Here is a 15,893-nt window from a genome sequence, read left to right as displayed (position 1 = left end):
TGATCATGGTAGGTGGTCTTGTTATATGGACAATGAGAATATAGGGCAGTAAGAGAGTAAACATAACAGTATGACTTTTAGGTGGCATTTGCATTGTGGAATGTCGAAGGGTTATGAATCAAAGCTTTTCTAATGATACAAAATTTCAGAGGGTGTATTTATAAACAAGAGTCTAGTAAATTTACTTCTACGGTAGAATATTAAATGTATGAAGGCATTTTTCCACAGTTTTCCTTATTTACCAGTGAATTGAAAAAAAAGAAAAACAGCATTACCCAAAAGGTTATAATTGTAAACCAAATGTGGTTTAACACTGCTAGGTAGTAAATTTCTCTCAAATGTATCCACATCATGATTGAATCAATTACACTTTTTGACAAGTCTAAAATCAAAATGTTGAGACTCACGTGCTTTCCTGGTGAAAGTTTCAGTCACGTCACTGGGTGGACCACACCCTGCACTGTTGCAGGCCCTGACTTCCACAAAGTACTGGGTGTCTGGCACCAGGTTCTCTAGCCTGGCTGAGTACTCTTGGCTGGAGACTTGAACTCTGTGTGCAGCTGCTTCTTTATCATGGGCAGCCCAGTAACGAATCTGCGAACATGCAAGTTGTGTAATATTTAGTCATGATTTAAACCTTTCAGTTGTGAAAAATTCTTTGCAGTTGACTCTGTAACCATTGGGGTGAGCTAAGCATCATATTCTCAAGTGTTACTTACGCAAGGTATGTTTATCATTAATCTTATATTTTTATCAATCTAGAATATGGCAAGGCACACATACAGATCTACTAAATTTTGTCAAAAGCAAATCAAAGACTCAGCTCATTGCCTGAAACAGTTTTACATTGATCGAAGAAGGGGAAAAAACAAACAAAAAAACTCCACATAAGATATAACTTTAAAAAAATATAACTGATCCCTGAAAATAACTGCCACAATAATTTTTAACATATATTTCCTGCTTTATTTCTGTTCACATGATTTCAAACTTAAAAAAAAAAAAAACAAAACTTTTTTTTTTCTATGAGACATTTATAAGGCAGTTTGACAGGACTATTTTTTTTTTTTGCTTGACAAAAATAGTCATCTGTCCTAGAACATGCCAGTGCACCGTATTTTTATGGAAATAACACATGCTCTAGTTCATTCCCAAACCGTGCCCACCTGCCACCCTGAGGTATCTCTGTAAGAGTGCAGTGCCATTTTTTTTACTTGTTGCCATTAAAAAAAAAAGCATATCGCAGTTGTAAAAATACTCTGTGGGGCAGAGAGCAGTTGGCAAACAAACCTAGAACGAGGGTGTTATTTGCGTAAAGATAGGTAAATGCTTTCTACTAGTTCATTTGAGAAGTATGTAAAGACATTTCCTTTGAAACTATGTAAAAGCCAGAAATTAAAGTGAACAAAATAACTTTCTTAGCTGTAGAAATTATTTTTCTTTAAAACACAGTTATGTTTGTATTTTACCCATGTTATGATTAGAAATGATGACATTTGCTAATCAAAGTATAAATTACAGCCTTCTTTGTCTTTTAAAAGTGTGACAAAAAGCTATAAATAATTCTCATTCTTCAAATAAAGCCTGTTTTATTGGTCAAAATCTATAATTGTATCTAGGAAATAATAAAAGGGAAATAATTGTTTGTTTACACATGTACGGAAACCCCGCTGGCATAGTGGTTAAGTGCTAAGGCTGCCAACCAATGGGTCGGCAGTTTGAATCCGCCAAGTGCTCCTTGGAAACTCTATGGGGCAGTTCTACTCTGTCCTATAGGGTCACTATGAGTCGGAATCCACTCAACGGCACTGGGTTTGGTTGTTTTGGTTTTAGACATATACTGTTATTTCACCTATTTTTTTTTTTAGATGTCATGTCTAGAGATCAATGGAATTTTAATTGCACAATTAACCAAAATTAACACAAATCTGAACTTTTCATTTGTATATATTCACTGTAAAATGGAACCAATGGCTCAAATTCACTTGGTAAAAAATGAAGTTTATAAGTAGAATGAGCATTTTTCAAAACAAAGGCTAGTTACTAACTGCTTATTGGCTTCTTGTGCAATATTTTTATTTTGTTTACTACTGCTCATTTTTCTGATGCCAATAATGTATTTCCTAATGGCTTTGATAGAATCTCTTTGGTATTTCTATTATCTGATCGGAAAGATGTCTTCAGAACAGAGGAAATGGAATTGTACCAACACCTCCAAAGAAAGATCTCAGTTGGCCGAAAAAAGACTTTCGAACGATGGCCTCATCTGGTGAAGGCGTGAGCTTCCCCATGCTGGAAGTGTTCAGGTGGTGACTACATTTACGGGGAAGGAGGAAGATGGCTTACATCTGAGTGGTCATTTGAACTAGATAATACAGAAGGCTTCTTCCACTGTTAACTGAATGCAAATTTACATTTTAAATTTTTAAAAAAGCAAACATTTACATTTTAATGAAATGTCAGCTCCTGCATTAGAAGCGTCCACATACATTAGGATAAGAGCAATGAGAACTACATAAGGGGGTTTTCAGGACCTGTAAAGAAAAGGAGTCCATTGGGACCAGAATTATTTCCTCCATCTCACTGGTCATTAGTAATAAGAAGGAGGTATCACAGCTGTCATAGCCCATGCTGTGTACAACTAGCTTGAGTACCTGGTGCATAACTGTTAAAACAGGCTATGGGTAAGGATGTCTTAAAAACACTTAATGTTCTTGTCGTAATGCTCTTAATTAAAGAATCCTTCCAAGTAAAGTTACGTGCAGATAACAAATGGACACAAACTTTATGACTATGACTATCTGGAATCTGGGACCAGGGGTAGGCAAAATAAGACAAGCAGGAGCCTATAAAATTCTGCCTTAATCTGAATTATCTGTGCTATGGTATTCTAATCTTTACATATGATACCTCCATATATTAGCTTCCCCAACTGTGTTGTCCAGAATAATAGAGTTCCCCGAGATTCACTCAGTCATTAATGAATTCATTCATCTACTCCTCACAAACTGAATACCTATCACACTAGGTCATTGAATGCCTACCAGAAAGTTCTAGGTAATAGGGTTTGAGTGACAACCAAAACAAGGTTTACTTACTCTCATGGAGCATTCTCACTGGAGGAGCATGACTGCAACAATGTTATGTGTTTAGTGAACTAAAACCCTTTTTCTTCTGGCACATGGCTATGTTAGATTTCCCTGGCGCCTGAAATTAGGTGGAGCTTTATGACTTAGTTCTGGCCAATAGATAGAAGTGATAGCCTTTCTTTTCAGGCCCATGTGATAAAACCTGTTTTCTTTGTTTTATTTTTGGGACTCTGACACACAAGAAGTTCCATTTTTAAAAAGATATTGTATAATAATTTTAAATTATAGTACTCAGATTCTAGAGTAATACAAGTATTAGTACATTCTGTGGGCTACTAATATAGTCATAATGTAAATTGCTTAAATGTTGTATTTTACACTTTGTAGGCACTAGTCAAAGTTCTCTTTTATTTCAGCCACTGCTGCAGGGGCCAATAAGTTCTATGTTGGCTTCAGCTAGCTTCCTACTGATAAAACTAGATTGCATTTCACCTCTTCCAGTGTAGCTAACATCTTGCTCTCTCTCCTGGATATTTCTTGGTGCCTCAGTGTGAAACTCTCTCAGCACTGGGATAGAAGTGGGAGGGGAGGTGATGCCCATGAGGCCACCCTTGATCTGAGGAGAACAAGAATGGATAAATGCTTCCCTTTTCATCCCAAATGGAGCAGTTATGAGCCAAATTCATAAAGCCCCTCCCAGGTCCCAGGATGCAGCACCAATTGCCCATAGTGGTTGCCAAGAAGATCAAACCATCTTTGTATCTGAGTTTCTTCCTTTCCTGTTCACTCTGCCCGTTCCTCTTGCCTGTCCCCAGGATCATATTAAAACACGCACAATTACCTTATCCCACAGCTTTGGGCCTGATTCTGCTTTTGGTGATCCAGGCTAAGACAAATTAAAAAAAAAAATGCCTTCTCTAAAATAAGAAAATAAAGCACTTTCTAAATACTAGCTTAAAACCAAAAACCAAACCCACTGCCGTCGAGTTGATTCTGACTCATAGAGACCCTATAGGACAGGGTAGAACTGCCCCATATGGTTTCCAAGGAGTGCCTGGCAGATTCAAACTGCCAACCTCTTGGTTAGTAGCCGTAGCACTTAAGCACTATACCACCACGGTTTCCATACTAGCTTAAGCTCATCATAATAACCTTAACCTTTGAAAGCATCTGAGTAGACTACTCAGGGCTGGTAATCTTTCATGATAATTGTGAAATCAATCATCTGTGTTAATCTCTGATTCAGCTGCAAAGAGTTTTTCTCTTTCATTATTTTAGGTAGAATATTTTGCTTGTTTTCATTACATTAATTAGGCCAATGGTTTACCTGCTGGCTGGGCAAACTAAGTCTTTTGTGGATTCCTGGGCAAGAGCCTAAAGTTCTAAAATGTCTTTGATAAGAACTTCTTGCGTTCATTCCCTTAGCTCACCTACACTGCAGAAAAACTCAATGGATTTTAAGATTAGAAATGTGGAATCTTTTAACTAGGCAAGAGGAAAAAAGGAGTAAAACTTAAATATTCTACTGAGATAAACTTTAAAACCACAAAGGAAGAAGATTATGTTTAAACTCATTTGACTACAATTCTCACTTAAAACGTCAGGAAATTAACCTTAAGGTACGGTAAAGTGCACAGGACTTAGGGCTCCCCCAGCTTTTTTTTTTTTCTCTCTCTCTCTGCTTCTGTATAACTTAGACCCATAGTACATTTTCATGGGAAGTGTGGTCGGGTATTGGCTTTCTTGATCATTCATCTTGTTAAACCACTGGCTTCTCCCATCATATTTTAAAATAGAAACAATTACCACATTATAGTCAAACTTCCTGCCATATGTTAGTTAGCAGGAGCTTTTCCTTATGGGAGAATAAAATATAATGAATTTCTGTTTTAAGCTTTCATGCTTTTGTCTTTGATATTTAAGGCTCTGTGTGGAAGACTTACGAGGATTTTAAGAAAGGATGAATGGAAACAATATCTGTGATTTACTTTTAGCATTTTTAATAAACTATTCTCTGGAGAGGCAACACCTTAGTTCAAATCCAGTTAGGCTAGTTAGTAATCATTTCTAAACCTCAAGTTCCTCTTTAAAATGGAGACATCAACAGTGTCTGTCCCCTGGGGTTGTGTAGATTCAATAAAATTAGCTTTATGAAATGTTCAGCATAGTAAGGCTCAAGAAATGTTATTATCATTACCATCACCATAATCATTTTTATCATGACAATCATCATCATTATCAATATCATCATTGTCTTCACATGCCCAATGACAGAGAACAAGGAAAGCCATTAAACATTGGTTACCAGTACTTCATTTCTTCCACACAATAGTCCTATGAACCAGGCTCTCTCAGATTTACCAGTGAGGAAACTAAGGCTCAGAAAGTTAAAAAACTTGCCCTCATAATTCCAACTGACAGGGTTGAAATATAAACCCATGTCTGCTCAGCTTCAAAGCAAAAAACTTTCTACTTAGTATGGAGAGAGTCACAAAAAATCAGAAATCTGTGAGACTAAAGTCCTTTATAAGCTGGTACTTTTCCCTTGAAATTGTCATTTGAGATAATTGTACTTGCTACATATTGCTGTTTTGCTGGCTATTTAACTGAGAATCCTTAATTGAAGCTTATTTCACAATCAGAAAAGCTTATATTCTGACTGTTGTCCGAATTCTTTGGTACCAGTGTATTGTTTCCTTCTCCATATTTCCTTTGTACTCTACTTGTTGGAAGTTATAAAATAGTCAATACATAATTCTTGGCATGGGCAAAGGGGCTCTCTGGCGTATTTTTAGTAAAGTAAAATATATACTTTGCATTTCTGACTCACTGAGATGAGCTATATACTAAATTATCTTTTTTATTACTTAGAAACAAAAGAAGAAATAATCCTAGGGTCCAAAATTTGACTTTCCAAACTTTAAATATTGATGTCTTCTTCCCAAAATTCCTTGGACTTGCTTCTTACAGGGGTTTGAAACATTAAGTGAATCTCTCCCTCTTTCTCATTATTTTATCTTCTAGCTGTAAATGTAATTGTTAGCTTAGTAAGTTATACATATTGGGTATCCATAGTTTACTCCTATTATTCCTCTCTTATTGTAATAACTTCAACTGAACTCTTGCAAAGGTTATCTAAGGGCACTCTGAGATCTACCCAAATCATAATCCATGGTGCCAGAAACAGTTGACTGTTAGTTCGGGTGTGTGCTTAAAAGCTTGGGTTCTTTTTGTGGTTACAGAAATGTGGTCTTGCCAAAGCCAGATTGTAACAATGTATCTGATTGTTCTTCATTATTTATATCAGCACTCAATCAATATTTATTTAGTGCCTACCATGTGTCTTCCACTGTTCTGTGCACTGAACAAAACAGATAATACCTTGCTTCGTGAAACAAAAATTTCATGGACAGATGAAGAGAGAACATAAGGATTGGGAGGGCAAGCTAGCTGCCTGGGCAGAGTCAGCTGTATGGCACTGCCCACTGCCCAAGGCTCCAAAAGGGCACTCACTGTCCATCAGCTGCATAAAACAAAGGGAGTAGGGGAACTGGCAAAACCTCCCCTGAATTTGGCATCAGAAAACCTGAGTTTCAGACACTGCCGTGATACTTTTTATCAGTGCAAAATGAGGCAAGTCATTGAAGCTCTTTGACATCCATTTGCTCGTCCATAAGGTAGGATAATGAAGCCAATTCCTCTGAATTTGTTACCCGTTGTGCTTAAAAATATCAGGTGACTTTGCTTTTTCTACACACTCGCTCTTAAATTCTTTAGCATTGTATTGAAGACCTTGACTATCTTTCTAGCTTCAATTTTCCAGTTCTTACTCTATTTGTCTGAGACAAGTCCCCCTTTTTCTATCTGGCTAATTTCCTACTGGTCCTGCAAGAATCAACTCAAGGGAAATTTTTATTGGGATATTTTGACTGTTGGCAATTTTCTGCTTTTATACACAATATTATGAGCCACATGTTTTGTATATTTATAATTGTTTCCTTTGGAGGGATTTCTAGAAGCAGAACTACTGAATCAACCAGGATGAACATTTTAAAAGATGTTGTTATAAATTACCAAAATGCTTTCAAAAAAGCTTCAGCTTGACCAACATTTTATAAGAATGTTTGTCTTTAAAGACCTTGGCTAACCATACGTGTTATTAACTTTGTTTTCATTTTGGCCAGTTGTTTGTCAGCACACAGGACTTTTTATATCTCTCCTAGCTAGGCCAATTAGGAAATTCTGTTTTACAGTTAACAATTAGTTTATAAATGCCCATTAACTTAAACACAGAATATACCGTTAGCTACCACATAAATCAATGGGACACAGAACATCGAAAGATGCAACCCATTTGAAAACTCGTGATATATTTATGAATAAATGTATTTAGTTGGATAAAAATCGAACCCACCTGATAGCCTTCCACTACTTTTTCTACAACATGCTCCCAATGAACAGACATCTCAGAAGATGATAAGACTTTTATGCCTACTTCTGTAGGTGCTTCACTGGGAGCTGAAATTTGATGAAAACGTTATATTCTTAGTAAGACACTTACATAAGGAAATTCGAATAGCACCATTTGCTGTATGAATGAATTAAAACTATATTTTAATATTTCCAAACTAAAAAATAAAATAAGTCCAATAATTTTATTACCTGTTTCTCCATTTTTACGAATGTTACTTGTTTTCTTGGTCATTATTGATGCAGGCACATGCGTATTCATATGCATGAATGTTAACATAGATACACACGCATACATATACTCACACTCACACCACACACTCACCACCCCCATACCCACACACATGTACATATGTAAACACTTTCAATATGGAAAGCTTCATGAAATCTATGACATTTGTGAGCAAAAACCATAATAATCTTTTTTTTTTTAATTTCTCTAAAGGATTTTTTTAAGAAAGCCTGTTGATGTAAATTAAAATTCAAAATATTTACCTTATCAACCCCACATTATGGAAATAGGAAGTCTGGCATTTATTATGGAAAATTGCTTATTACAATTAATTTTCTCTTACTCACTATTTACATGAAATAACAATACGCAACAATATTATTAGTAAAAATTCTCTCTTTTTTGTTCAACTAAGATCATATTCTTTTCTTAAGATTCTTTGAAACAAGTTGTGACATCTGCCTCTGCTTGGGCTCAAAAAGTTTTTGTACATCTAATCTTCCAACTGGGCATCAAGTCAAATATGTATCAAAAAGGTCTCTATTCATGGGAAAAAATAATTTATATCCCTTATGATAGTTATACGCTGAAACTAAGGAAACTTTTAAGCAGGGGTGGCCATTTCTTATTGTGTTTCATTAACACGCCATAATCCTATCTTTATGTTTAAAAATGTCCTATACGTGGACACTGTTGCCTTTTCAAATCAAGGTAAGCATGTGTCAGTGTGATTGATTTCTTAGCAGCAGAAGGAATGATTAACCTTCATACAAGTTTCAGCACAGGCAGGTTTTTTTGAGATTTATGTAGCATTTAGGAAAGAAATATAATTAAATACAAATGGCCATGACTAAATAGATGATGGCATGGCCTTTCACTTGAAAGCTTACTTTAGCATCAAACAAAACAGCAAGAAAAAAAAAAAATCGACATTGGATGAGAAGATAGCTTGCAAAATGGTTTTTTATGCTCATTTTCTCTGTGTAATGTACCCAATATTGTTCAAATTATTAAAATTGAATCAAGTTATCATATTATGCTGAAGGAGCTATTAGGCATAGAACATACAGGATTTATCATTCAGGAATTTTCTGTTTGATTATAAACTTGAATAATTTCCTTCTACTTTTTATTCTTTCTATGTTATGAGTCGCAATCAACTCGATGGCAACGGGTATGTATTTAGTTGAACTAACAACACGTAACCTCACATGTAGCACACTCTAGATTTCTGTACAGTTTTGTGGTACAATATAACTCTGGTTTTATGATCTGTAGGAATTTCTAAAATTTCTTTGGGGACAAAGACTATCTCTCATGTACTGAAGTCTCATCATTTGGGGATATTACTGTTCTATCAGTGAAAGCATTTTTTTTTTTTTTTCAATCAGTGAAAGCATATTGGTGCTTTCAATACACTGCTAAAGAGCTCTGCTCCATGGAAACTGAAAGATGGACCTCTGGTGGAGGAATGATTGAAGGCATCGAGGGATTCTGAATCATAGAAATCCTTACCCAATGCCAGAACAGTCTCTGCACCACTCTTAGTGCCTTGTAAAAACAGAAATATAAAAGAGGATTTTAGAGCTAGAGATTGTAGTCCAATCCACTCATCATACTGATAAAGCAACTGGGTCTGAAAAAGACTAAAAGACTGTTTTTAAGAGCAGTTACGTGATATCAGAGCCAGAACTATATTATTCCCTCTATATGTTTAACTTATTGAATGAGTAAATGCTTAAGGATGGGATGCCAAGTTTTGTAGATATGTTTAAATGTTAGAGTTAAGTGCTCAGTAAAATTCAGATTTCTGAGAAAGGAAGATGCCTTACTCAGTTCTTCTGCTTTTAGCCCTCGACTGTACAAAAGAGCACATAGCCATAAAAATTAAGGTGGCTGTCATGTACCGAAAAGAAAACCTGAATCAAGATATATTTTGATTCACTTGACTCTATTTCTAGTGTATAATAGTGGCTAAGGGTAATGGCTTGGAATTAGAAAGTCCTGGAAACTCCTCCACTTAGTAGCTTTATGACCTTTTGAAACCTCAGTTTCCTTATGCGTAAGAATAACAATGCCTCCCTCTTAAGGATAATGTGTATAAGGTGCCCAGCATAGCACCTGGCATATAAAGGGCAAGCAGGAATAGTAGCAATTATTACATAGTTCACGTGCAGAGCCCACTTCCTCTAATGCTCCAGTAACCATATGAACAAGTGATCACGAATATCTTTCTTTTCCTATGTTCCATTTAAGACTTCTAATGGCACAGTATGACAAATGTGAATCTTTAAGGTTAAAAGAAGATAAATAAGTTATCCTTTGCCAATAAAAAATTTATGATTAAAATATAAAAATTTGAGAAATAGATAATTTTTAAGCACCTGACATTAACAAAATTCATTCTTATAACTCATTGAACAGTATCTTATATTAAAAAAATGAACTTAATTTTACATTGCTTTCCTAATTAATATTTTTATCATTAGGAAAACCTATGCAGCTTTGTAGACAGGTGAATTTGAAAAAATTCTCTTATAAAAATTTTAAGTGAAATACATCATTTACTGCCAATGGTGACTATGTTAGGTAAGAAGGCAAAGAAATTTCTAGCCATTAATTATTTACATACTGCCATATGAGTAAAGAAATATAAGATGATCTTATCTTTTTTAACAGAAAAGTATATAATAAAAAGCACAGCAGCTTAAATAGGAAATTGTAGAAATAATTGTTAACAATGTTTAATTTAAAATCATACATTATACACTGCTGGTGGGAATGTAAAATTGTACAACCACTATGGAAACCAATTTGGCCCTTCCTTAAAAATCTAGAAATAGAACTACCATACGATCCAGCAGTCATACCCCTTGGAACATTTCCTAGAGAAATAAGAGCCTTTACACAAACAGATATATGCACATCCACATTCATTGCAGCACTGTTTACAATAGCAAAAAGATGGAAGCAACCAAGGTGCCCATCAACAGATGAATGGATAAATAAATTATGATATATTCACACAATGGAATACTATGCATCAATAAAGAACAATGATGAATCCCCGAAACATTTCATAACATGGAGGAATCTGGAAGGGATTGTGCTAAGTTTAATTAGTCAGTTGCAAAAGGACAAATATTGTATAAGACTATTATAAGAACTTGTGAAATAGTTTAAACAGAGAAGAAAATATTCTTTGATGGTTACGGAGGGGGAGGGAGGGAGAGGGATGTTCACTAATTAAATAGTAGATAAGAGCTATTTTAGGCAAAGAGAAAGACAACACACAATACAGGAGAGGTCAGCACAACTGGACTAAACCAAAAGCAGTTTCCTGAGTAAACTGAATGCTTTGAAGGCCAGCGTAGCAGGGGCGGGGCTTTGGGGACCATGGTTTCAGGGGACATATAGGTCAATTGGCATAATAAAATCTATTAAGAAAATATTCTGCATCCCACTTTGGAGAGTGGCGTCTGGGGTCTTAAACGCTAGCAAGAGGCCATCTAAGAGGCATCAATGGGTCTCAACCCACCTGGAACAAAGGAGAATGAAGAACACCAAAGACACAAGGTAATTATAAGCCCAAGAGACAGAAAAGGCACATAAACCAGAGACTATATTAGCCTGAGATCAGAAGAATTAGTGCCAGGCTACTACGGATGACCGCCCTGACGGGCAACACAACAGAGAACCCCTGAAGGAGCAAGAGAACAGTGGGATGCTGACCTTGAATTCTCATAAAAAGACCAGACTTAATGGTCTGACTGAGACTAGAAGGACCCCGGAGGTCATGGTCCCCAGACCTTCTGTAGCCCAAGGCAGGAACCATTCCCAAAGCCAACTGTTCAGACAGGGATTGGACTGGACTATGAGATAGAAAATGATACTGGTGAGGAGTGAGCTTCTTGGCTAAAGTAGACACATGCGACTGTGTTGGCAGCTCCTGTCTGGAGGGGAGATGACAGGGCAGAGGGGGTCAGAAGCTGGCCAAATGGACACGAAAAGAGAGAGTGGAGGGAAGGACTGTGCTGTCTCATTAGCGGGAGAGCAACTAAAAAAAAAAAAAAGAAAATCATATGTCATTTAGCACAGATACATAAAGTCTCTATGGACATGATCAGTTCAATTAAAATTTCTAGAAAAAAAAACAAGGAAAGCCAGCATTAATATTGTTTTTTTCCCTAAAGGGCTTCCCCCCCACCCCCAGTCCAAGAAAATCTTCAACTGGCTTTCTCACTTCTTTATTTATATACTTATACCTAGAGCCCTTTTAATAAAATCCCAGTATTCTATTTTTAATAACAAAATAAATATTTGCTTAAATGTTACAATCACACAAATTCTGGGTTTAAAAAAGCAATTTTACAAAAAAAAAGTAATTAAGGAATTTGTAGTAAACTGGATAAATACACAGACATACTGAGGTTCCATACTAAGGATTTCTGACTGCAAATTTATAGACAGGAGGTCAGGAGCAAGGATCTAAGCAAGCCAATGTTTTAGTGGAGATTTCCTGACTATCACGGATATGATCTAAAATTGAACAAGATTTCAGCAGTATTTTTGTGACTTAGATGGAGAAAAAGATTGAAAAGTTTTAATTTCACTCAAAATAATACTCATTTAGTAAATGTATAGTGCTGTAAAAAGGTTTTACCAAGTAACACCTGAAAGAAAACAAACTAAATGCCTACCAGATATTAGGGTTCCCCCATCATCATGTTAGAAAGGTTTTTCTTTCACTTACCGTCTTGTGCTGAGTTAATGACTGCTGTAAGGCTGTACGGTCCATCGCCTTTGTTGTTGAAGGCCTTAACTTTCACTTGAAACGCAGTGGATGGGCGCATGGTCTCATCTTTATGGACGTATCGACCAATATCTGGATTAGTAACTGTAACTTTTTTCCATTCTTCCCCATCAAATGGCTTAAATGCCACTATGTAACCAAAATTGTTGCCATAATGGTATTCTCTTGACAAAGGCTAAATGGAAATTAAAATATTGAATAGGTTTAAGCTATACAGTTGACAGGAAAAAAAAAAAAAACCTATGCAAATAATAACAATATACAGGAAAGCATGTTCTTCATAAAAACATTCACTACTTATTTTATAAGTTAGTGCTAGCTGAAATCTCAAAGCAAAAACCTGGTTCAAGCATGGATAACTTCGTTTACCAACTAGTTTCCTTGCTATTCCTTGAACACCCCAGGGGACTCTCCACTCCGGGCCTTTTCACTTTTAGCTCTTTCTGTCTAGGAGGTTGTTCTCCTAGACATTATAAGAATCTCTCTCTCATTTTCTTTAGATAAAGCTACTTTACCTCTTTAACAATGTTTTCCCTGGTCACAGAATCTACCGTTTCAAGACTTCTTTCCCAGTACTCCATATCGCATCTATATGTTTTATTTTTTCTCTTTAACACTACTGTAATTTTTATTGTCTACTTCATTGTCTTTTCCAACTACTAGAACATAAGTTTCATGAAGGTGGAGATTTTTGTTAGTTTTGTTTCTTTATCCCTAACACCTCAAATAATATTTATTGAATGGATGAGTTAATGAGTTTCTCTAGAGTTGAGAAACAACGGTAAGAGAGTGTTACAAAACTCTGGAGTTTCTTTATAGTAATCAAACAATAGAAACTAGTCAGAGGGATAAAAACAAGAGAACGTGACAAGAAGGAAGAAGGAGACTGTGGGTAATATTGCACTCCTTTGAAGAAGGTTGGGTTTGGGCTCTTGCCTGACTTCAATACTAATGCAAGCACTCTGTTTTGCGTGATCTTCTTGGAGCTTCTTATTACTCTGCATATCGATTGTCCAATAAAGAAATTCGTGTCAACCCTGGCCATCCATTATTTACAAATACTGATCTAAAGCTAGTTCTAGTGAGCACTTGTCATTTAGTCTTTTAGCCATTAATATAAATGTGCAAATTGTTTATTCACTTTTTCACCAGGAAATCAAAGCTAAGGTGTCTTGAGGCCAAAACCTCGAAATAAAGTTAACACAGTTGTTTGAATATACTTACGTTAAACAGGAAAATACAGGAATATATAAGGGTCAAAGGGTAGAAGAAGCTGAACTTGGTTGCACATTATGGATATCCTGAAGTGTGAGCTCAAGCATGTACAGTGTGGCTTTAGACTATCAGATAGTATAGCCTAACATTTCTACAATAAACATTTTTCTTGTTGATAATTCTCTACTTAGTTTTTGTAATATAGAGTGTATCAAAACCACCTGAAGAATTTTCAAATGTGATAATTCTCAGGCTCTCTCCCCATTGATTTCATTTTGAATTTCTGGAGTAAGATTTCCCGTTTGCAAGCACCTCAGTTTATTCTGAAGCAGATACCCACAGAGCTTATGAAAATTAAGCCTTACAGAAGATATTCTAATTTTCCTAATATTGGTACTTCTCTATGACACTAAAATTTACAAATAAATACTGTGAGATTCAGACATGCAGAAGATAATTTTTTTCTAAATCTTGTATGTAATTTAAGTACCAATCACAGAATATGACTACACAGAACACAGTGACATTAAGATTTGCTAAATATCCACCTACTGTATAAATTAATTTGATTCATGTAAAGAATAAAGCCTGCCATTTTCCCTGCAGTCCCTCAAAATCTGTGGAGCCTAAGTTGTAGTCCTGGACTATCTGCAGTGATTAAATACTAAAAATGCTTAATAAATAAGTGGATGTACATAAAATGTTATTACCTGGATAAATGCCAGGCATCTATTTCAGACAAGTTCGTGCTATCACAATCTCCCTCACTCTTTTCCAGATCAGAAATCCAGCTAAGATATATTATTTTCAATACATTATAATCTTTCATACAGAACTCCCCTTTATTTCATGAAAATTTAATAAAACATATTAGACACTTCAATAACTAGCCCCATACGTGACTTCTACGACTGACCTCTTCTGGTGGATTACATTCACAGAAGTGATCAAAGTATTGAGTGAGGAAGCAGACCCCCATTTAAAAAGGGTCTCAATACAAAAGTGTGTAAATTGAATCTTTGGAGTTTACAATGTTCTGAGAAAATATTACAAATTATAGTTGGGTTACCAGGCCACAATGACTTCAAAATAGCTCAGGAATCAGGTAGTTGAATACTTAATCTTCTAGGCCAACAGGCCTCTTAGCATCAGGGATCCATTTTTGCATAGGAATTACTCACTAAACTGTAATAAGCTTGGTTAAAAAAAAAAAAAAACCGACTTGCATTCATGAAGAAAATATTTATTCTTGCTTGTGCACTGATTGGACCTTCTCCTTTTTTTCAATGTATTTCAGGAAACAACATGTGTTAGAGATTAAGTATAGTTAAAGCTGCCTGTAATTAGCTAATACTTACTGCCCACGTTATAGTCAGTTCTCTATTGCTTCCACCGCCCCCTCCTACATCCGAAGGAGCCACATTAGGTGCTGAAACAGACAAAATAACAACAAAATGTGCATTTTTTTTTCTGACTTTAGAGTTCTAATTTAATACGGAAACCAGTTTTTTTTTTTTTTTTTTTTCCTTTAACTAGGAAAGAGAAGCTGCACACATGGCTCACTCAGTTGTAATCACAATAGCTCACAATAGCTGTAATAATCTGTTTGACTGCCAAGAAGAAAACTGATCACATGCCACAGGAAATGTGCCACTTTTTCCACAGCAAAGGGTAAAAAAAACGTAGCAAGGCAAATTTGCAATCTCTTCCAATTGTTTTATCTTCATGTCCTTTAATATGATTTTGAAATATTAACTATACTCTGTTGTGAAGAAGACTGCTGCATAAAACTCTTAAATTTGTTTATTCCATAAAAGTTAAATCATTTTGGACAGCTTATTTTCAATAAAGACCTGACCAAAGAGGGAGTGAGAAATTAAACAAACAAAAAAGCTATACATATTGTGAAAATATTTTACAGCTCTAACTTTTGAACCCTATGACCTTCTGATAACTTACTGTTGTATTAATTTTACACTTCAATTTACAAATAAACATTAAGAATCATTGTATTTGCATTAACACTGGATAATGTTTCTGCAAATACGTGGGAAAAAAATGGAAACCTGATATT

At 35.6% G+C, this 15,893-nt stretch overlaps 1 protein-coding gene across 2 annotated transcripts in view; it reads right to left on the bottom strand.

The window, feature by feature from the left end:
* CNTN1 (contactin 1) overlaps positions 1-15,893 on the bottom strand; it is a 385,906-nt gene that overhangs the window by 33,849 nt on the left and 336,164 nt on the right. For both annotated transcript variants that reach the window (XM_049882834.1, XM_049882835.1), the window contains exons 19-22: positions 15,178-15,248; positions 12,545-12,779; positions 7,504-7,607; positions 408-594 (exon numbers count right to left, since the gene is read on the bottom strand). In XM_049882834.1, coding sequence (XP_049738791.1) covers positions 408-594; positions 7,504-7,607; positions 12,545-12,779; positions 15,178-15,248 — 597 coding nt within the window. The remainder of the gene's footprint in view (positions 1-407; positions 595-7,503; positions 7,608-12,544; positions 12,780-15,177; positions 15,249-15,893) is intronic.

This window comes from Elephas maximus, chromosome 4, assembly GCF_024166365.1.
Source record: "Elephas maximus indicus isolate mEleMax1 chromosome 4, mEleMax1 primary haplotype, whole genome shotgun sequence".
In the NCBI taxonomy this organism is placed as follows: Eukaryota; Metazoa; Chordata; class Mammalia; order Proboscidea; family Elephantidae; genus Elephas; species Elephas maximus.
This window is presented reverse-complemented; position numbering and strand designations above follow the sequence as displayed.